Source organism: Oncorhynchus mykiss, chromosome 24 (assembly GCF_057628025.1).
Source record: "Oncorhynchus mykiss isolate SJ-2025 chromosome 24, ASM5762802v1, whole genome shotgun sequence".
NCBI classification, from domain to species: domain Eukaryota; kingdom Metazoa; phylum Chordata; class Actinopteri; order Salmoniformes; family Salmonidae; genus Oncorhynchus; species Oncorhynchus mykiss.
The window spans coordinates 27,614,709-27,638,535 of NC_143045.1; the positions used below are offsets into that span (position 1 = coordinate 27,614,709).

General features: G+C 42.0%; 1 protein-coding gene and 1 long non-coding RNA gene across 21 annotated transcripts in view; one reads left to right on the plus strand and one right to left on the minus strand.

The window, feature by feature from the left end:
* LOC110504100 (eukaryotic translation initiation factor 4 gamma 1) overlaps positions 1–23,827 on the minus strand; it is a 72,833-nt gene that overhangs the window by 25,187 nt on the left and 23,819 nt on the right. For 10 of the 20 annotated variants that reach the window (XM_090218821.1, XM_090218816.1, XM_090218813.1 and 7 more), the window contains one exon: positions 8,171–8,304. In XM_090218821.1, coding sequence (XP_090074947.1) covers positions 8,171–8,304 — 134 coding nt within the window. Of the gene's footprint in view, positions 1–8,164; positions 8,305–19,712; positions 20,076–23,827 lie in introns of those variants that run through there. The other 10 variants (XM_090218819.1, XM_036961515.2, XM_090218811.1 and 7 more) reach the window with 3 other exon arrangements.
* Positions 6,402–23,827, plus strand: part of LOC149972413 (uncharacterized) — a 37,886-nt gene continuing 20,460 nt past the window's right edge. Inside the window, exons 1-2 of the long non-coding RNA XR_016491411.1 lie at positions 6,402–6,536; positions 6,903–6,964. This is a non-coding gene — a long non-coding RNA (uncharacterized LOC149972413). The remainder of the gene's footprint in view (positions 6,537–6,902; positions 6,965–23,827) is intronic.

Genomic DNA, 23,827 nt, shown 5'->3' on the forward strand with positions numbered 1-23,827 from the left:
GATTTAGTTTGAATAAAAGACTGTAAGCTTCAAAAGGAGGGTGGTGCTTGGAATCATTGTTCTTCCTCTGTCAAACATGGTTACCTGGAAGGGAACACGTGCCGCCACCATAGCTTTGCACAACAAGGGCTTCACAGGCAAGGATATTGCTGCCAGTAAGATTGCACCTAAATCAACAATTTATCAGATCATCAGGAACTTCAAGGAGAGCGGTTCAATTGTTGTGAAGAAGGCTTCAGGGCACCCAAGAAAGTCCAGCAAGCGCCAGGACTGTCTCCTAAAGTTGATTCAGCTGCGGGATCGGGGCATCACCAGTACAGAGCTTGCTCAGGAATGGCAGCAGGCAGGTGTGAGTGCATCTGCACGCACTGAAGCGAAGACTTTGAGGATGGCCTGGTGTCAAGAAGGGCAGCAAAGAAGCCATTTCTCTCCAGGAAAAACATCAGGGACAGACTGATATTCTGCAAAGGGTACAGGGATTGGACTGCTGAGGACCGGGGTAAAGTCATTATCTCTGATGAATCCCCTTTCCGATTGTTTTGGGCATCCGGAAAAAAGCTTGTCCGGAGAGTTGAGCGCTACCATCAGTCCTGTGTCATGTCAACAGTAAAGCATCCTGAGACAATTCATGTGTGGGGTTGCTTCTCAGCCAAGGGAGTGGGCTCACTCACAATTTTGCCTAAGAACACAGCCATGAATAAAGAATGGTACCAACACATCCTCTGAGAGCAACTTCTCCCAACCATCCAGGAACAGTTTGGTGACGAACAATGCCTTTTCCAGCATGATGGAGCACCTTGCCATAAGGCAAAAGTGATAACTAAGTGGCTCGGGGAACAAAACATCTATATTTTGGGTCCATGACCAGGAAACTCCCCAGACCTTAATCCCATTGAAAACTTGTGGTCAATACACAAGAGGTGGGTGGACAAACAAAACCCCCACAAATTCTGACAAACTCCAAGCATTGATTATGCAAGATTGGGCTGCCATCAGTCAGGATTTGGCCCAGAAGTTAATTGACAGCATGCCAGGGCGGATTGCAGAGTCTTGAAAAAGAAGGGTCAACACTGCAATATTGACTCTTTGCATAAACTTCATGTAATTGTCAGTAAAAGCCTTTGACACTTATGAAATGCCTGTAATTATACTTCAGTATTCCATAGTAACATCTGACAAAAATATCTAAAGACATGGAGGCAGCAGACTGTGAAAATGTATATTTGTGTCATTCTTCAAAACTTTTGGCCACGACTGACTGACTGATTTCATGTTTCAAACATATTGCTCACTACACACTGTGTAGAAAACATTAGGAACACCTTCTCATTCCATGATAGCGACCAAGTGAATCCAGGTGAAAGCTATGATCTCTTATTGATGTCACCTGTTAAATCCATTCCCATTAGTGTAGATGAAGGGGAGGAGACAGGTTAAAGAAGGATTTTTATAAACCTCGAGACAATTGAGACATGGATTGTGTATGTGTGCCATTCAGAGGGTTAATGGGCAGGACAAAAGATGGTGCCGATAGAGATGGTCGCCTCGCTTCGAGTCAAAAACTGTAATATCCTGTGTGTCACGGAATCGTGGTTGAATGACGACATGGATATTCAGCTAGCGGGATATACGCTACACCGGCAGGAGAGAACAGCACACCCCGGTAAGACGAGGGGGGGGGGGCGGTCTGTGCATATTTGTAAACAACAGCTGGTGCACGAACTCTAAGGAAGTCTCTAGATTTTGCTCGCCTGAAGTAGAGTATATTGTGATAAATTGCAGGCCACACTACTTGCCTAGAGAGAGTTCTCAGCTATACTTTTCGTGGCTGTTTATTTACCACCACAAACATATTCTGGCACTAAGACCGCACTCAGTCAACTGTATAAGGAAATAAGCAAACAGGAAATCACTCACCCAGAGGCAGCGCTCCTAGTGGCCGGAGACTTTAATGCAGGGAAACTGAAATCAGTTCTACAAAATCTCTATCAACATGTTAAATGTGCAACCAGAGGGAAAAAAATTCTAGATCACCTGTGCTCCACGCACAGAGACGCGTACAAATCTCTCCCTCGCCCTCAAATTGGTAAATCCGACCACAACTCTTTCCTCCCGAATCCTGCTTACAAGCAAAAATTAAAGCTGGAAGCACCAGTGACTTGGTCTATAAAAAAAGTGGTCAGATGAAGCAGATGCTAAACTACAGGACTGTTTTGCTATCACAGACTGGAACATGTTCCGGGATTCTTCCGATGGCATTGAGGAGTACACCACATCAGTCACTGGATTTATCAATAAGTGCATTGAGGACGTCGTCCCCACAGTGACTGTACGTACATACCCCAACCAGAAGCCACGGATTACAAGGCAACAGTCGCACTGAGCTAAAGGGTAGAGCTGCCGTTTTCAAGGTGCGGGACTCTAACCCGGAAGCTTACAAGAAATCCCGCTATGCCCTGCGACAAACCATCAAACTGGCAAAGCGTCAATACAGGGCTAAGATTGAATCATGCTACACTGGCTTCGATGCTCGTCAGATGTGGCAGGGCTTGCAAACTATTACAGACTACAAAGGTAAGCACAGCCGCGTGCTGCCCAGTGACACGAGCCTACCAGTTGAGCTAAATCACTTCTATGCGCGCTTCGAGGCAAGCAACATTGAGGCATGCATGAGAGCATCAGCTGTTCTGGACGACTGTGTGATCACGCTCTCCGTAACCGACGTGAGTAAGCCCTTTAAACAGGTCAACATACACAAGGCTGCGGGGCCAGACAGATTGCCAGGACGTGTGCTCCGGGCATGTGCTGACCAACTGGCAGGTGCCTTCACTGACATTTTCAACATGTCCCTGATTGAGTCTGTAATACCAACATATTTCAAGCCAACCACCATAGCCCAAGAACACAAAGGCAACCTGCCTAAATGACTACAGACCAGTAGCACTCAAGTCCGTAACCATGACGTGCTTTGAAAAGCTGGTAATGGCTCAACACCATTAGCCCAGAAACCCTTTACCCACTCCAATTTGCATACCGCCCAAACAGATCCACAGATGATGCAATCTCTATTGCACTCCACACTGCCCTTCCCCACCTGGACAAAAGGAACACCTATGTGAGAATATTAATTGACTACAGCTCAGCGTTCAACACCATAGTAACCTCAAAGCTCATCGCTAAGGAACCTGGGACTAAACACCTCCCAAGCTATAGGGTGAAAAATACAGTAGTGTCGGCACAGGTACACATTTATTTTACAAAGTTACTTTGAGTCAAAGTATCAATATAATATCATCCAAAACAATATTGTGAAATGGGGTTCCTTGAGTGGTACAGTGGTCTAAGGCGCTGCTTCGCAGTGCTAGAGGCATCACTACAGATGGTTCAATCCCAGGGTGTATCACAACTGGTCGTGATCAGGAGTCCCATAGGGAGGCGCACAATTGGCCCAGCGCAGTCAATCATTGTAAATACAATTTTTTCCTAAACTGACTTCCCTCAATAAATAATAAATTATGTAACTATCGTTCCCCCATCACTAATAGACAGACCAGATGAATACAGACCAGCTGAGGACACCTGCACCAACAGCCAGAGAAGAGGCACATCAGTACTACAGCCCTAAAGAACATGCTCGAGTCACAGCAGTTTAGTGTTACAGTTATCTAATTCAAATCACTGACTGAACATAAATCATGAGGAATAGGCCCATCTAGAATCTTCCCTGGACAGATTACAACACTACCCACATCACAGTGTTAATCATCATCACACAAGCCCAAGTCCTGTCACATCCACCTTTAAGAGTGTAGGTCAGACAGGAAGACACAGTAGCTGTAGACCAAAACTGCACGGTTAAACCTTCACAGTGGTTGATGGGGAAAAGGCATCCGTGTTGGACACACCTTACTGACTGAAACTATGCTTGTTTAAAAAAAATAGACACCCTTTATTAGCACAGTCCTTCACTTCCTTTAGGTAGAATCACTGAAGTATTTAAACGCTGCTCTGGTTGATGGGGAAGTTTGACTGTATAACATCAGGCCCTTAACATCTCTTGGGGTTTCCAGTTCTGTTACCTGTCGAGAGGTGTACCTGTAGAGGTGATACGTGGGCTGGCCTGAGGTCCTGCAGTTAGTGCCACTGACCCCGGCATACCAGAGTGGGCACGGGTTCCAATCCAACGCACCGACTACCAGAGTGGGCACGGGTTCCAATCCAACGCACCGACTACCAGAGTGGGCACGGGTTCCAATCCAACGCACCGACTACCAGAGTGGGCACGGGTTCCAATCCAACGCACCGACTACCAGAGTGGGCACGGGTTCCAATCCAACGCACCGACTACCAGAGTGGGCACGGGTTCCAATCCAACGCACCGACTACCAGAGTGGGCACGGGTTCCAATCCAACGCACCGACTACCAGAGTGGGCACGGGTTCCAATCCAACGCACCGACTACCAGAGTGGGCACGGGTTCCAATCCAACGCACCGACTACCAGAGTGGGCACGGGTTCCAATCCAACGCACCGACTACCAGAGTGGGCACGGGTTCCAATCCAACGCACCGACTACCAGAGTGGGCACGGGTTCCAATCCAACGCACCGACTACCAGAGTGGGCACGGGTTCCAATCCAACGCACCGACTACCAGAGTGGGCACGGGTTCCAATCCAACGCACCGACTACCAGAGTGGGCACGGGTTCCAATCCAACGCACCGACTACCAGAGTGGGCACGGGTTCCAATCCAACTCACTGACCTGGTGCTCCTCCTATCTGTTCAATAAAACAATATGAAAGCAGTAAAAAAAGCAGTATTGTAGAGGTGGGCTGATGAGTTTACCGGTGTGTATGTATATATAGGTGGTGTATAACAGGTAGAGGTGGGGTGATGAGTTTACCTGTGTGTATGTATATATAGGTGGTGTATAACAGGTAGAGGTGGGACGATGAGTTTACCTGTGTGTATGTATATATAGGTGGTGTATAACAGGTAGAGGTGGGCTGATGAGTTTACCGGTGTATATGTATATATTACAGTGCCTTGCGAAAGTATTCGGCCCCCTTGAACTTTACGACCTTTTGCCACATTTCAGGCTTCAAACATAAAGATATAAAACTGTATTTTTTTGTGAAGAATCAACAACAAGTGGGACACAATCATGAAGTGGAACGACATTTATTGGATAATTCAAACTTTTTTAACAAATCAAAAACTGAAACATTGGGCGTGCAAAATTATTCAGCCCCTTTACTTTCAGTGCAGCAAACTCTCTCCAGAAGTTCAGTGAGGATCTCTGAATGATCCAATGTTGACCTAAATGACTAATGATGATAAATACAATCCACCTGTGTGTAATCAAGTCTCCGTATAAATGCACCTGCACTGTGATAGTCTCAGAGGTCCGTTAAAAGCGCAGAGAGCATCAGGAAGAACAAGGAACACACCAGGCAGGTCCGAGATACTGTTGTGAAGAAGTTTAAAGACAGATTTGGATACAAAAAGATTTCCCAAGCTTTAAACATCCCAAGGAGCACTGTGCAAGCGATAATATTGAAATGGAAGGAGTATCAGACCACTGCAAATCTACCAAGACCTGGCCGTCCCTCTAAACTTTCAGCTCATACAAGGAGAAGACTGATCAGAGATGCAGCCAAGAGGCCCATGATCAATCTGGATGAACTGCAGAGATCTACAGCTGAGGTGGGAGACTCTGTCCATAGGACAACAATCAGTCGTATATTGCACAAATCTGGCCTTTATGGAAGAGTGGCAAGAAGAAAGCCATTTCTTAACCTCTTAGAGCTCTAGGGGCGCTATTTCATTTTTGGATAAAAAACATTCCCGTTTTAAGCGCGATATTTTGTCACGAAAAGATGCTCGACTATGCATATTCTTGACAGTTTTGGAAAGAAAACACTCTGAAGTTTCAGAATCTGCAAAGATTTTGTCTGTAAGTGCCCCAGAACTCATTCTACAGGCGAAACCAAGATGATGCATCACCCAGGAATTAGCAGAATTTCTGAAGCTCTGTTTTCCATTCTCTCCTTATATGGCTGTGATTGCGCAAGGAATGAGCCTACACTCTGTCGTTCGCCCAAGGTCTTAGCAGCATTGTGACGTATTTGTAGGCATATCATTGGAAGATTGGCCATAAGAGACTACATTTTCCAGAGGTCCGCCCGGTGTCCTTTGTCTAAATTTGTGCGTAATCTTCAGGTGCGGGCATTTTCTCCTGGGATTCAGGAGAGAAAGCATGTGTCCAAGAACGATGTATCAATGAAGAGATATGTGAAAAACACCTTGAGGATTGATTCTAAACAACGTTTGCCATGTTTTCAGTCGATATTATGGAGTTAATTTGGAAAAAAGTTTGCGTTTTGAGGACTGAATTTATGGATTTTTTTTGGTAGCCAAATGTGATGTATAAAACGGAGCTATTTCTAATACACAAGGAATCTTTTTGGAAAAACTGAGCATCTGCTATCTAACTGAGAGTATCCTCATTGAAAACATCAGAAGTTCTTCAAAGGTAAATGATTTTATTTGAAGGCTTTTATGTTTTTGTTAATGTTGCGTGCTGGATGCTAACGCTAATGCTAACGCTAAATGCTAACGCGAAATGCTAACTCTAGCTAGCTACTTTTACACATGATTGTTTTCCTATGGTTGAGAAGCATATTTTGAAAATCTGAGATGACAGTGTTGTTTACAAAAGGCTAAGCTTGAGAGATGGCATATTTATTTCATTTCATTTGCGATTTTCATAAATAGTTAACGTTGTGTTATGCTAATGAGCTTGCTGATAGATTTACACAATCCTGGATACAGGGGTTTTTTCATAGCTAAACGTGACGCAGAAAACGGAGCGATTTGTCCTAAACAAATAATCTTTCAGGAAAAACTGAACATGTGCTATCTGAGAGTCTCCTCATTGAAAACATCTGAAGTTCTTCAAAGGTAAATGATTTTTTTGAATGCTTTTCTGTTTTTTTGTGTAAATGTTGCCAGCTGAATGCTAATGCTAAATGCTACGTTAGCCATCAATACTGTTACACAAATGCTTGTTTTGCAATGGTTGAGAAGCATATTTTGAAAATCTGAGATGACAGTGTTGTTAACAAAAGGCTAAGCTTGAGAGATGGCATATTTATTTCATTTCATTTGCGATTTTCATGAATAGTTAACGTTGCGTTATGGTAATGAGCTTGAGTCTGTATTCACGAACCCGGATCCGGGATGGGGAGATCAGAAAGGTTAAAGATATCCATAAAAAGTGTTGTTTAAAGTTTGCCACAAGCCACCTGGGAGACACACCAAACATGTGGAAGAAGGTGCTCTGGTCAGATGAAACCAAAATTTAACTTTTTGGAAACAATGCAAAACGTTATGTTTGGCGTAAAAGCAACACAGCTGAACACACCATCCCCACTGTCAAACATGGTGGTGGCAGCATCATGGTTTGGGCCTGCTTTTCTTCAGCAGTGACAGGGAAGATGGTTAAAATTGATGGGGAGATGGATGGAGCCAAATACAGGACCATTCTGGAAGAACCTGATGGAGTCTGCAAAAGACCTGAGACTGCGACGGAGATTTGTCTTCCAACAAGACAATGATCCAAAACATAAAGCAAAATCTACAATGGAATGGTTCAAAAATAAACATATCCAGGTGTTAGAATGGCCAAGTCAAAGTCCAGACCTGAATCCAATCGAGAATCTGTGGAAAGAACTGAAAACTGCTGTTCACAAATGCTCTCCATCCAACCTCAGAGCTCGAGCTGTTTTGCAAGGAGGAATGGAAAAAAATGTCAGTCTCTCGATGTGCAAAACTGATAGAGACATACCCCAAGCGACTTACAGCTGTAATCGTAGCAAAAGGTGGCGCTACAAAGTATTAACTTAAGGGGGCTGAATAATTTTGCACGCCCAATTTTTCAGTTTTTGATTTGTTAAAAAAGTTTTAAATATCCAATAAATGTCGTTCCACTTCATGATTGTGTCCCACTTGTTGTTGATTCTTCACAAAAAAATACAGTTTTATATATTTATGTTTGAAGCCTGAAATGTGGCAAAAGGTCGCAAAGTTCAAGGGGGCCGAATACTTTCGCAAGGCACTGTAGGTGGTGTATAACAGGTAGAGGTGGGACGATGAGTTTACCTGTACCTGTTTGCGCTCCCTTTTGGGCTGGATCTGTTGCTGTGGAGGTAGTTGCTGCTGCTGGGGGGGAGGGTTCATGATAGCCGGAGCAGTCGGCAAGGAGGGCGTGTACTGCTGTTGGGCCGGGTAGTATGCCCCTGCTGTGGAAAAAGAGACGCCACAAACATTTAAATTAGCATACAATCATACTGAATATAAAAATGCAATATGCAACAATTTCAAAGATATCGCTGAGATACAGTTCCTATAAGGAAATCAGTCAGTTCAAATCATTTCATTCAGCCCTAACATATTGGGAGCCAGGCCCAGCCAATCAGAGTGACCTTTCACACACAATAGGGCTTTATTACAGAGACATATTGGCATTTACGTATGTCCCCGTCACCAGTAAAACAATTTATTTCACTTACATGCTGTGCTGTTTTGTTAATTTGTTCAGTCGTTTCATTCTGAACCAGGATTTCATCATACATGTCAAGTAGTGAAGTTTCAGCTCTGTCTGTCTGTGGCCTCTCTTCTTCGGTGCACACTGTCACTCTGTCCGTTTCCATCCGATCCAGCAGTCTCTCACATTTCACGTAAACCATGTTTTTTGTCTGCATCGAAGTAGCTGTCCTTGTACCAAGTATCGAGTATGGTGGCGACACAGTAAAGAGGCTCAGAGAATGCCACCGAATCGCTTGTTCACAGCCTCTAGTAGAGTACTTTTGCAAGTTTTAACCCCACGGTCTGTGCTGGCAGTTTTTTGAACAGGTGTTTCAATGCCATGACAGAGGGTATCACGTCTGCTGCAGATGCAGTTGATGAGCTTATTTCTCCAGTCAGTTGTTTGAATGGAGCTAGGAGTGTGTTCATGTTTCCAAGTTTCAAACATGTTCTCAAATGCCATTGCAATGGCAGCGGTATGAGAACCAGCAGTCTTGAGTATGCAATATAGTTTTCCTCAGTACGAAATCCTTGTCGACCCACTGTGCTGTCAGACAGCATGCTTATGGGGCTAATATCGCTGGTCCAAATGTCAGTTGTGAAGCTAATAGCAGTGACGCCCATGGATGTGCGTTTCAACAATACTGTGTAAGTCCGGTAGGGCTAGATCTGAAAAATAGCGCCTGCTTGGTAGTGTGTACCCGGGGCTCAAGGTGCTCGACCAGATGGTGAAAGCCATCATCCACGACAGAACGGTTGATTGTCAGGTCGCAGTTGTAAATGAGAACGTGTTCTCAACTAGCCTACCTGGTTAAATAATAATAAATAATATCGTCCGGTTCTGATTAGCTTACTGATATATCGTGCATCGCTAGTTCTCGCTTCTCAAATCTTTTCTACTCTTGTTCTCCTTGCTAGATATTACACACGTATGGCTTGGCAGCAAATTTCATCGCCATTGAGCCATCTCTCATATTAGCAGTGAACAGCAACAAGTGATGTGAGCGATGGCGAGAGATATTAAAAGGGAGCGTTGCTACAGCCTCGCTCCATCCAATTGTAGCAGTAGGATTCAGTTACAACATGCCCATTTCTTGAAATTAAATTTGCCAATTAAGTTATTTCAAATTTCATCCTGGCAGTGGAGTAGTTTAGAGTGGTGTCCTGACAGCTGAATAAAAAAAATAAAAAAAAGAAATCGCCAGAACACGGAAAATGACTAGCGCATCAATAATAACAAGTCAGACTTTTTGTCATTACTGGCCTACACACAAACACCCCATAATGTGGAATTATGCTTTACATTTTTTTATTGTTATTATTATACTTTTTTTGAATATGAAAAGCTGAAATGTCTGGAGTCAATAGGTATTCAACCCCTTTTGGGAAGCCTAAATAAACATTTGCTTAACAAGTCACATAATAAGTTGCATGGACTATGGGTCGAATATTTTACTGGTATTTTACAAAATGTTGCATCCTGAGAATAAATCCCATTTCACCCGGGTAACCCGGTACTTCACACCAAAACCAGAAATCTCATTCTAAAAGTATAAAGCACACACACACACACACACGTTTGGATTTGATTAGCATGGAAACTCAAACCGGATGTTATCTGAGCCTGATGAGCAATATATTAAAATACATTTCATGAGCCCTACATTAAAGACATTTAATGAGACAAAGCCCAAATGATTGTGCAGTTATCCAATACATGACATAGGCACATTAACGTAGCTCGCTATATGCTCTCTTGGGTAAATAAATGAAACTAACCAGTAGGCTAATCTTTGAATGTGTAAACTGTATTACTGTACTATATGGACTGGAAAGACGCATCATTAAACCATGATTAAGCAAAACAGAACATGCGATTATGGTGCCACACATACGGCCTACAAATATACGAGTATAGGCTAGAGAATTTGATTTTAAAATATAATAGGGCCTATGACACACACACACACATATATATATATATATATATATATATTTATATATATATATATATATAAATAAAATATATACATATATATATAAATAAAATATATGTGTGTGTGTATATATATATATATGTGTGTATATATATATATATATATATATGTGTGTGTGTGTGTGTGTGTGTGTGTGTGTGTGTGTGTGTGTGTGTGTATATATATATATATATATATATATATATATATATATATATATATATATTATATACACACACATATACAATATATATACATATATACACATACACATATACATATATATATATATACACACACACATATATATACACATATATACATACATATACACATACACACACACACACATTTCATAATATTTACACCACTTTCTATTGTTGCTTAACCTCTTGGTGTTGGGGGCAGTATTTTCATTTTTGGAAAAAAAACTTTCCCGTTTTAAATGGGATATTTTGTCAGGAAAAGATGCTAGAATATGCATATAATTGACAGCTTTGGATAGAAAACACTAACGTTTCCAAAACTGTAAAGATATTGTCTGTGAGTATAACAGAACTGATGTTGCAGGCGAAAGCCTGAGAAAAATCCAATCCGGAAGTGCCCCAGGTTTTGAAAGCGCTGCGTTCCAATGACTCCCTATATGGCTGTGAATGTACCATCAACGAGCTTACGCTTTCTACGTATTCCCCAATGTGTCTACAGCATGGTGACGTAGTTTTACGCATTTCTGTTGAAGAATAGCCGTATGGGGGTATATTGCGTAAGTGGTCACATGGTGGCTCCGAGAGAGATTCTCGCGTAAAGTGCAGAGGTAGCCATTACTCCAATCGGTCCTAGAGAAAAAGGAATTGTCCCGACGGATATATTATCAAATAGATATTAGAAAAACACCTTGAGGATGGATTCTAAACAACGTTTGCCATGTTTCTGTCAATATTATGGAGCCAATTTGGAATATTTTTCGGCGTTGTGGTGACCGCAATTTCTTAGCCAAACGTGAAGAACAAACGGAGCTATTTCGCCTACAAAAATAATATTTTGGGAAAAAATGAACTTGGCTGTCTACCTGGGAGTCTCATGAGTGAAAACATCCGAAGTTCATCAAAGGTAAACTATTTAATTTGATTGCTTTTCTGATTTCGTGACAAGTTTGCCTGCTGCTAGCAAGGCATAATGCTATGCTAGGCTATGATAAACTTACACAAATGCTTGTCTAGCGTTGGCTGTAAAGCATATTTTGAAAATCTGAGATGACAGGGTGATTAACAAAAGGCTAAGCTGTGTTCCAATATATTTCACTTGTGATTTTCATGAATAGGAAGATTTTCTAGGAAGATTTATGTCCGTTGCGTTATGCTAATTAGTGTCAGATGATGATAACGGTCCCGTTTACGGGCTGGGCGTCACTACAGGTTAATTCCTTCCAACAGTTAAATGAAATAAGTTGTCCTCATCTTAATCATTCTATTGTCATCCTTGAATAATATAGCACTAGAATTAGATGCAGAAGGCTTTCACTTCTCTTCACGAAGATTGAATGGTTATGGTCTGAATAAATAAATGCTATAGCCGACCACCATCATGCGTTTGATCTTCTCTCCAACCATGAGTTCTATTGGCTGCAGTATTTAACACTCAGGGAAATTATCTTGCGTCCATCCTGGAATACTCTTTCCATAACAAATGCAAAAACAATTATATCCAGCAAGTTATTATGGTCTAGCTTTTCCTGCAAAGGACTCCAAGAGCTAAGGAGAGGCCAGAGGAGCTTGTGTATTGCACAAAAGACAGAGGCTATTAGTATCTTTAATTAGCTAAAAATCTACACAATACCCCATAATAACAAAATATAGGGTTTAGAAATGTATTTAAAAAAAAAACAAAATAACATTTACATAAGTATTCCAACACTTTACTCAGCACTTTGTTGAATCACCTTTGGAAATGATTGCAGCCTCAATTCTTGTTGGGTACGACGCTTCACCAAAGGATGGTGCCAGATTTCCTCATTTCCTTCCTCCTTCCGCCATGCAGGCCAAAGAATTCACTGTTAGTTTCATCAGACCAGAGAATCTTGTCTCTCATGGTCTGAGAGTCCTTAAGGTGCCTTTTGGCAAACTCCAAGCAGGCTGTCATGTGCCTTTTACAAAGGAGTGGCTTCTATCTGGCCACGCTACCATAAAGGCCTGATTGGTGGACGCTGCAGAGATAGTGTTCCTTCTGGAAGGTTCCTCCATCTCCACAGAGGAACTCTGGAGCTCTGTCAGTGACCATCAGGTTCTTAGTCACCTCGCTGACCAAGGCCCGTCTAACCCGATTGCTCAGTATTGCCTGGCGACCAGCTCTAGGAAGAGTATTGGTGGTTCCAAACATCTTCCATTTAATAATGGAGGCCACTGTGTTCTTGAGGACCTTCAATGCTGAAAACTCGTTTTTCAGCCACTCCACACATTTTTTGTTAACAAACTATAGTTTTGGCAAGTTGGTTAGGACACCTACAGTTGTGGCCAAAGATTTTGAGAATGACACATTTTTCACAAAGTCCGCTGCCTCAGTTTGTATGATGGCAATTTGCATATACTCCAGAATGTTATGAAGAGTGATCAGATTAATTGCAATGTCCCTCTTTGCCATGCAAATTAACTGAATCCCTCAAAAAACCTTAGCACTGCTTTTCAGCACTGTCACAAAAGGACCAGCTTTTGGTCGCAAATGGATCTTCCAAATGGAGAATGACCCCAAGCATATTTCCAAAGTTGTGGCAAAGGACAACAAAGTCAAGGTATTGGAGAGGCCATCACAAAGCCCTGACCTCAATCCTATAGAACATTTGTGGGCAGAACTGAATTACCATGTGTGAGCAAAGAGGCCTACAAACCTGACTCAATTACACCAGCTCTGTCAGGAGGAATGGGCCAAAATTCACCCAACTTATTGTGGGAAGCTTGTGGAAGGCTACCTGAAACGTTTGACGGGAGTTAAACAATTTAAAGGCAATGCTACCAAATACGAATTGAGTGTATGTAAACTTCTGACCCACTGGGAATGTGATGAAAGAAATAAAAGCTAAAATAAATCATTCTCTATTTCTCTACTATTATTCTGACATTTCACATTCTTAAAATAAAGTGGTGATCCTAACTAGAGGTCGACCGATTATGATTTTTCAACGCCGATACCGATTATTGGGAGGACCAAAAAAAAAGCAGATTCCGATTAATTGCCCAATTTTTTTACATTTGTAATAATGACAATTACAACAATACTGAATTAATACTTATTTTAACTTCATATAATACATCAATAGCCTCAAATAATGAAACATGTTCAATTTGGTTTAAATAATGCAAAAACAAAGTGTTGGAGAAGAAAGTAAAAGTGCAATATGTGTCATGTAAGAAAACTAACGTTTAAGTTCCTTGCTCAGAACATGAGAACACATGAAAGCTGGTGGTTCCTTTTAACATGAGTCTTGTCGTTATTAACATGAGGTTGCCGTTATTATAGGAATTATAGGACTATTTCTCTCTATACCATTTGTATTTCATTAACCTTTGACTATTGGATGTTCTTATAGGCACTTTAGTATTGCCAGTGTAACAGTATAGCTTCCGTCCCGCTCCTACCTGGGCTCGAACCAGGAACACAACGACAACAGCCACCCTCGAAGCAGCGTTACCCATGCAGAGCAAGGGGAATAACCACTCCAAGTCTCAGAGCGAGTGACGTTTGAAACGCTATTAGCGCACACCCCGCTAACTAGCTAGCCATTTCACATCGGTTACACAAATTCTAGACTTCGTTATAACATAATAACACACAGAAATATGAGCCTTAGGTCATTAATATGGTCAAATCCGGAAACTATCATCTCGAAAACAAGACGTTAATTCTTTCAGTGAAATACGGAACCATTGCATATTTTATCTAAGGGGTGGCATCCATTAGTCTAAATATTCCTGTTACATTGCACAACCTTCAATGTTGTCATAACTACGTAAAAGTCTGGCAAATTAGGCGGCCCAAACTGTTGCATATACACTGACTCTGCGTGCAATGAACGCAAGAGAAGTGACACAATTTCACCTGGTTAATATTGCCTGCTAACCTGGATTTCTTTTAGCTAAATATACAGGTTTAAAAATACATACTTCTGTGTATTGATTTTAAGAAAGGCATTGATGTTCATGGTTAGGTACACATTGGAGCAACGATACGCACCGCATCAATTATATGCAACGCGGGACACGCTAGATAAACTAGTAAAATCAACCATGTGTAGTTAACTCGTGATTCTGATTGATTTTTTTTATAAGATAAGTTTAATGCTAGCTAGCAACTTACCCTGGCTTACTGCATTCGCGTAACAGGCAGTCTCCTCGTGGAGGGCAATGAGAGGCAGGTGGATAAAGCGTTGGACTAGTTGCAAGATTGAATCCGCCGAGCTGACAAGGTAACAATCTGTCGTTTTCCCCTGAACAAGGCAGTTAACCCACCGTTCCTAGGCCGTCATTGAAAATAAGGATGTATTCTTAACTGACTTGCCTAGTTAAATAAAGATTAAATAAAAGGTGTATAAAAAATATATATATATTTTTTAAATCAGCCAAATCGGTGTCCAAAAATAGCGATTTCCGATTGTTATGAAAACGTGAAATTGGCCTTTCCGATTAATCGGTCTACCTCTAATCCTAACTGACATAATACAGGGAATTTTTACTGGAAGTAAATGTCAGGATTTGTGAAAAAAGAAGTTTAAATGTATTTGGCTAAGGTGTATGTAAACTTCCAACTCCAACTGTATATAGACACACACACACACGAAGGCAAAGGTAGCGTAACTAAATTACTATCACCACATAGCACTCAGTTCTGTCATCATGAAGTGCTTTGAGAGGCTAGTCAAGGATCATATCACCTCCACCTTACCTGTCACCCTAGACCCACTTTAATTTGCTTACTGGGCCAATAGGGCCACAGGTGATTAAATCGCCGTCAAACTGCCCTATCCCATCTGGACAATAGGAATACCTATGCAAGAATGCTGTTCATTGACTAGAGATCAACATTTTAAAAAAAAGTAGAACTAAGAACCGATTTTGCCCTGGGTTCACTCCAGACCTGACTGCGCTTGACCAGCACAAAAACATGCTGTGGCGTACTGCATTAGCATCGAATAGCCCTCGTGATATGCAACTTTTCAGGGAAGTTAGGAACCCATATACACAGGCAGTTTGAAAAAGCAAGCATTTGCATTCCTAACAGAAACTTACATCCTGTAGTAGCAACTCCAAAAAGTTCTGGGACACTAAAGTCCAAGGAGAATAAGAGCACCCCCCCAGCTGCCCACGGCACTGAGGCTAGGAAAGACTGACTGAAAGAGCTGCAAAATCTGGACCCCTACAAATCAGCTGGGCTAGACAATCTGGACCCTCTGTTCCTAAAATTATCCTTCGCAATTGTTGCAAACCCTATTACTGGCCTGTTCAACCAAACTCTTTCGTATTGTCCGAGATCCCCAAAAGTTTGGAAAGCTGCCGCGGTCATCCCCCTCTTCAAAGGGGGAGACACTCTAGACCCAAACTGCTACAGACCTATATCCATCCTGCCCTGCCTTTCTAAAGTCTTCAATAGCCAAGTTAAACAGATCACCGACCATTTCGAATCCCACCATACCTTCTCCGCTATGCAATCTGGTTTCCGAGTGGGTCATGGGTGCACCTCAACCACGCTCAAGGTCCTAAACAATATAACCGCCAATGATAAATGACAATACTGTGCAGCCGTCATCAACGACCTGGCTAAGGCGTCCGATTGTCAATCACCGCATTCTTATCGGCAGACTAAACAGCCTTGGATTCTCAAATGACTGCCTCGCCTGGTTCACCAACTACTTCTCAGAGTTCAGTGTGTCAAATCGGAGGGCCTTTTGTCCGGACCTCTGGCAGTCTCTGTGGGGGTGATTCTCTAATCCACCTCTACACAGACAACAACATTCTGTATACATCTGGCCCTTCTTTGGACACTGTGTTAACGAACCTCCAGACGAGTTTCAATGCCATACAACTCTCCTTCCGTGGCCTTCAACTGCTCTTAAATGCAAGTAAAACTAAATGCATGCTCTTCAACATAATGCTGCCGTCACCTGCCCGCCCGTCTAGCATCACTACGCTGGACAGTTCTGACTTAGGTATTTGTAGTTGTTCACATATTCCTAGGTGTCTGGTTAGACTGTAAACTCTCCTTCCAAACTCACATTAAGCATCTCCAATCCAAAATGAAATCTAGAATCGGCTTCCTATTTCACAACAAAGCCTCCTTCACTCATGCTGCCAAACACACCCTCGTAAAACTGACCATCCTACCGATCCTTGACTTCGGTGATGTCATTTACAAAATAGCCATCAACACTCTACTCAGCAAATTGGATGCAGTCTATCACAGTGCCATCCGTTTTGTCGCCAAAGCCCCATACACTTACCCGCCATTGCAACTTGTATGCTCTTGTTGGCTGGTCCTCGCTTCATATTCGTCGCCAAACCCACCGGCTCCAGGTCATCTACAAGTCTTTGCTAGGTAAAGCCCCGTCTTATCTCAGCTCACTGGTCACCATAGCGGCACTCACCCGTAGCACGTGCTCCAGCAAGTATATTTCACTGGTCACCCCCAAAGCCAATTCTTCCTTTAGCAGCCTTTCCTTACAGTTCTCTGCTGCCAATGACTGGAACGCATTGCAATGTCTTTTTTATTTATTTTATTAAATCACTGAAGCCTTATCTCCCTCACTAACCTAAGCATCAGCTGTCAGAGTAGCTTACCGATCATTGCACCTGTTCACACCCCATCTGTAAATAGCCCACCCAACTACCTCATCCCCATATTGTTAATCATTTTTTTGCTCCTTTGCACCCCATTATCTCTCTGCACATTTATCACTCGTGTTTAATTGCTACTTTGTAATTATTTCACCACTATGGCCTATTTATTGCCTTACCTGCCTAATCTTACTATATTTGCACACACTGTATATAGATTTTTCTATTGTATGTTTGTTTATCCCATGTGTAACACTGTTGTTTTTGTCGCACTGCTTTGCTACATCTTGGCCAGGTCACAGTTGTAAATGAGAACTTGTTCTCAACAGGCCTACCTGGTTGAATAAAAGGTGAAAGAAAAAAAAGGAAAAAGAAAAATCTGCATTTGTGGGTTCGATTACAGGCTCCAAATGGCCAGAAAGGATGACCTTTCTTCATAAACTCGTCAGTCTTTTCTTGGTCTGAGAAATGAAGGCTATTCCATGCGAGAAATTGCCAAAAAACTGAAGATCTCGTACAACGCTGTGTACTACTCCCTTCACAGAACAGCGCAAACTGGCTCGAACCAGAATAGAAAGAGTATAAAAGATTAAGCTGGGCAAACGAACAGACACTGGACAGAGGAACTCTGCCTAGAAGGCCAGCATCCCGGAGTCGCCTTTTCACTGTTACTAACCTAATGGACAGAGTGGAAAGGAGGATGCCAGTACAGAATATAAATATTCCCAAACATGCATCCTGTTTGCAACAAGGCACTAAAGTAAAATTGCAAGAAATGTGGCAAAGCAATTAACTTTTTGTTCTGAACAGTGTTATGTTTGGGGCAAATCCAATAAAACACATTAGCGAGTACCACTCTATATTTTCAAGCATAGTGGTGGCTGCATCATGTTAAGGGTATTCTTGTAATTGTTAAGGACTGGAGAGTTTTTCGGGATAAAAAAACTGAATGGACCTAAGCATAGCAAAATCCTAGAGGAACACCCTGTTCAGTCTACTTTCCACCAGACACTTGGAGATAAATTCACCTTTCAGCAGGACAATAACCTGAAACATAAGGCAAAACTACACTGGAGTTGCTTACCAAGAAGGCAGTAGCCAGAGTGGCTGAGTTACAGTTTTGATTTCAATCTATGGTAAGACCTGAAAATTGTTGTCTAGCAATGATCAACAATCAATTTGACAGAGCTTGAAGAATTTTGAGAAGAATAAATGGGCAAATGTTGCACAATCCAGGTGTGGAAAGCTCTTAGAGACTTACAGCTATAATTGCTGCCAAAGGAGCTTCTACAAAGTACTGACTCAAGGGTGTGAATACTTATGTAAATAAGAACATTTCTATATTTTATTGTCAATAAATTTGCCCAAATTTCTAAAAACATGTTTTCACTTTGTCATTGTGTGTAGATGGGTGAGAAATCTATTTTGAAATCAACACAACAGAAGTCAATGAGTATGAATAATTTTTGAAGGCACTGTAAGTCCCAAATGGAAGGCAAACAGAATGTAATGTAATTTGTAGCACCATTGACATCACTGTTCAAGCTCAGTAACTAAATGCATGCACACACTCCTATTGAATATGCATTCACCTGTATTGTGAGTAGGACTGTAACATCTTATTGTACCCATCTTACCAAGAGATTTCCCATTCAAATAAAAATAACCATTCGTTTTTACCAATCTAACTACAAAACCTAAGTCAAACTTGATGCATTAATGTATGGAAGATTTTATGACATTGAATATCGGCCAGCCTCCTTGCCCCCCCTGAAAAGCAGTATGGGCACACAAAATCCATATTGGTCGTTCTCCACAGTAAAATGTATTGACTGAGACGGACCAATCGGCTCCTAATAAATAGTTGGAGCTCCTTACAAGTTCACAAAGCTAAAGCATATTTTATGTCTCCAGTATTCATCCTGCCTGAACAAAGGATAAAAGTCTAGGTTACTTCAGGAAATAGGCACAATGGTTTCCTCTGTTATAATGACATGGTCCTGTAATGAAGGTTGTTACCACAAATCACTTTTCTAGTGTTCCAGACACAGGGGCTAAGTCTACAGACAAATCCTAGCCTCTAGGCATCTTCAGATCCACGTTAAGTGCTTGGGGTTGTTCCTGGACCAGAAGACACTAAAGTAGACCATAGGATCAGGAGCACTCCCTCATCGATTTGCCTGTCCACCACCAATCCTTCCCCCCTCTAAACCCAGAGCACCAATCACCATGCCCTCTCCCGTCTTTTCCACATTCACAGAGAGATCACAAATTCAAAAGACTCCATATTCAGAAATCCATGAGTCCTCCAAAGTGAATTTGTCTTACCAGACCTGGCCTTCCAAGGGCCTCAGATACAGTGTGAACCAGTCTCCTCCTGCTCTCTGAAACTGGAATCCTCTTCTCTCCCAGAAATAAAACCTCCAGGAACTGGTTTATCTGCCTGTGAGTAGCTCTCAGCACAAATTTCAGTCTAACTCACATTACGGAGTCTGCATTGTTGACCAAGAAAAGCACTGACTAAATATAGTCAAAACCCACACCGAGTACTGAGACGGAGGGAGGGAGAGAAGGATAGAAGGATAGAGTTGGAACATGCAGGACAAGAGAAAGCAAAGGGAACAGGACTTTCTTGGAAAGCATCCCATCCCAGTAAATAAGAGCTTGAGATATGAGTCACGACGAGAGGGAGGGAGAGGATGGGGGAGTAGAGGGAGGGAGAGAGTGGGGTTAAAAGGAGACTAACCAGACAGCAGCACATAGTTACCCTCAGCTATGCTGGGAGCTCATCCCAAATGCACGGTTCCCCATCTCAATGGCAGCCTGAGAGTGTGAGAGAGGACAACACGGGGGAGAAGAGGGTATTGTCTTACCCCTTTCTCTGAAGTCCTCCTACTCTCACTCTACAGCTGTGTTTTGCCCTCAAAACTGCTCAAAGCCTCTTTTTACTACTCTCCTTCCTCATTCACTTGGCCTCTCGGTCAGTCCTTCCCCATTTCTCTCAAAGTCCTTTTGTTCACCTGAACTAGAATTCCTTACAATCAAATGACCGATCGCATTATCTTCGATTATAGTCACAGCCGTGTACATCCCACCCCAAGCAGATACCTCATCGGCCTGAAATAACTTCTCTGGACTCTATGTAAACTGGAAGCCATACATCCTGAGGCTGTATTTATTGTAGCTGGGGATTTTAACAAAGCTAACATGAGAACAAGACTTCCAAAATTTTATCAGCATTTCGAATGCACGACACGAGATGGTAGCATTCTGAATCATTACTACTCCAACTTCCGCGATGCATACAAAGCCCTCCCCCGCCCTGCTAATCAGGAAATCTCACCATGACTCTATTTTGTTGCTCCCAGCCTATAGACAGAAACTAAAACAGGAAACGCACATGCTCAGGTCTATCCAACGCTGGTCTGCCTAATCGGATTCCACGCTTCAAGATTGCTTCGATCACATGGACTGGGATATGTTCCGGATAGCCTCAGACAATAACATCGATGATGTATACGCTGACTCGGTGAGCGAGTTTATTAGCAAGTGCATCAGAGATGTCGTAGCCACTGTGACTAAAACCTTTCCTAACCAGAAACCATGGATTGATGGCAGCATTCGCAAAAAACTGAAAGCACAAATCACTGCTTTTAATCATGGCAAGGTCGACTGGAAACATGACCGAATACAAACAGCGCAGCTATTCCCTCCACAAGGCAATCAAACAAGCAAAGCGTCAGTATAGAGAAAGTAGTCGGAATTCATCAGCTCAAACACGAGACGTATGTGGCAGGGTCTACAGCCAATCACAGACTACAAAAAGAAAACCAGCCCTGTCGCGGACATCGACATCTTGCTCCCAGACAAATTAAACTTCTTTGCTCGCTTTGAGGACAACACAGTGCCACTGACACAGCCTGCTACCAAAGCCTGTGGGCTCTCCTCCTCCATGGCCAACGTCGGTAAAACATTTAAATGTATTAACTCTCGCAAGGCTGCTGGCCCAGATGGCATCACTAGCCGTGTCCTCAGAGCATGCAGCTGGCTGGTGTGTTTACGGAAATATTCAAATCAATCCCTATCCCAGTCTGCTGTCCACACATGCATCAAGAAGGCCACCATTGTTCCTGTTCCCAAGAATGCTAAGGCAACTGAACTAAATGACTATCGCCCCATTGCACTCACTTCTGTCATCATGAAGTGCTGTTATACAGCCATCACTAAGAGGCTGCTGCCAACATAGACTTAAATCTCTGACCACTTTAATAAATGGACTTCAATTAATAATATTACTAGTCACTATAAATAACGGCACTTTAATAATGTTTACATATGAGATGAGTAATGTAGGATTTGTATATACTGTATTCTATACCATCTACTGCATCTTGCCTATGCCGCACGGCCATCGCTCACCTATATATTTATATTAACATATTCTTATTCATCACTTTACATGTGTGTATAAGGTAGTTGTGAATTTCTTAGATTACTTGTTAGATATACCGCATTGTCAGAACTAGAAGCATTTCACTACACTCGCATTAACATCTGCTAACCATGTGACCAATAAAATTTGATTTGATTTGACTTAGTGGTTTCTTTGCAGCAATTCGACCAATCACACAGTCTCCTCTGAACAGTTGATGTTGAGATATGTCTTTTACTTGAAATCTGTGAAGCATTTATTTGGGTTGTAATTTCTGAGGCTGGTAACTCTAATGAACTTATCCTCTGCAGCAGAGGTAACTCTGGGCCTTCTTTTCCTATTTCAACATAGGGCTTTGCAACTGCACTTGAAGAAACATTCAAAGTTACTTTCCACATTAACTGACCTTCATGTCTTAAAATAATGATGGAGTGTTATTTCTCTTTGCTTATCTGAGCTGTTCTTGCCATAATATGGACTTGGTCTTTTACCAAATAGGGCTATCTTCTGAATACCACCACTACCTTGTCATAACAACTGATTGGCTCAAATGCATTAAGGAAAGAAATTCCAGGGCACACCTGTTAATTGAAATGCATTCCAGGTGAATGCCTCATGAAGCTGGTTGAGGGAATGCCAAGAGTGTGCAAAGCTGTCAAGGCAAAGGGTGGCTACTTTGAAGAATCTTAAATATTACATTTTTATTTGTTTAAGACTTTTTTGGTTACTACATGATTCCATGTGTGTTATTTCATGTCTTCACTATTATTCTACAATGTAGAAAATAGTAAAAAGAAAGAAAAACCCTTGAATGAGTAGGTGTGTCCAAACTTTTGACTGGTACTGCATGCGCTTGCTCGAGCTCTGTATTGATGCCAGAGTTAACCTACTAGTTCATCAACAGAGGGCCCAAACAAACACTTATCTTATTCACACTGAAATATGTAATCAGAGCACAGCTGTACGTGTCCCCCAATTTTCTCGACTCAAGTCTGGTTAAATAAAATAAAACATGTTGCAGTCTCATCAAGGCTAGACTGTTGTGCTGAAGCCAAGTTCTCCTCTCATTGTCACATGACCAGTGAAGAGGGTCATGTGTCAGACTGGCCTAATGACATGTGACACACACCCCATGACGAGTCTGATAAAGATGCAACAACCATACGATTTCCTAAAAGAACAACTCCAAGAGGGTCAATAATAGACCATACAAACATATCCTACGGTGATGACCGTACCTAAAGCAGAGTGAAGCAAGTCTCAGCAGACTCAGTGCAGAGTCACAATTTGGGCTGTGGTCTTTACATATAGCCTACTAATAAATATGAATGATTTTTTATTGAGAATGGCACACCCAAAAAATACGTCATCCATAGCCTGCACTCGAAAAGCAAATGGAGAACGCTTTTCCCTCGGTTAGGTTTTAATATGCCTTCACTGGTTGTGAAGCAAATTAATGTGCTTAAAATTTAATAATTGAGCAATAAATATAACAGCACACTAAAGCTGGGATGCTCTTTTAAATAGTGGCCAGTTAAAACTCTTCAACATGCAATGACTGGGCTTATAAGAAACCGTTTCACTGGGCTCTGTAGGCTATGGGCTCTCCAACCCCGTTTCAGGGGTCCGAGACCTATAGGCTACGTTTGGAATTATTTGGCCACTTTAGTTGTGATACCAACCTTATCAAAACATATAGAACTATGGGCTAGGTTATAGGAGACTGACTTGCCTTTTAGACTGCAAATGCTGGGAATCATTCACACGTGATAATATTCTCACCCATCAGACTATTCTCAATTTAATCTGGTCTTTACATGTACAAAATAATGTTTGTGAAATTAGTTGATTTAGACTGGGCCATTATCATGCACCTGTTGGAATAGGAGGAAAATGATATGTTATCTGTACGCACTTGAATAGTCAATGGAGGAAGCTTCTCCCCTGCTTCATTCTCATGCCACCTATGAGATGCCTCTCCCTGCACAACATGTGATCCTATTCCACTCAA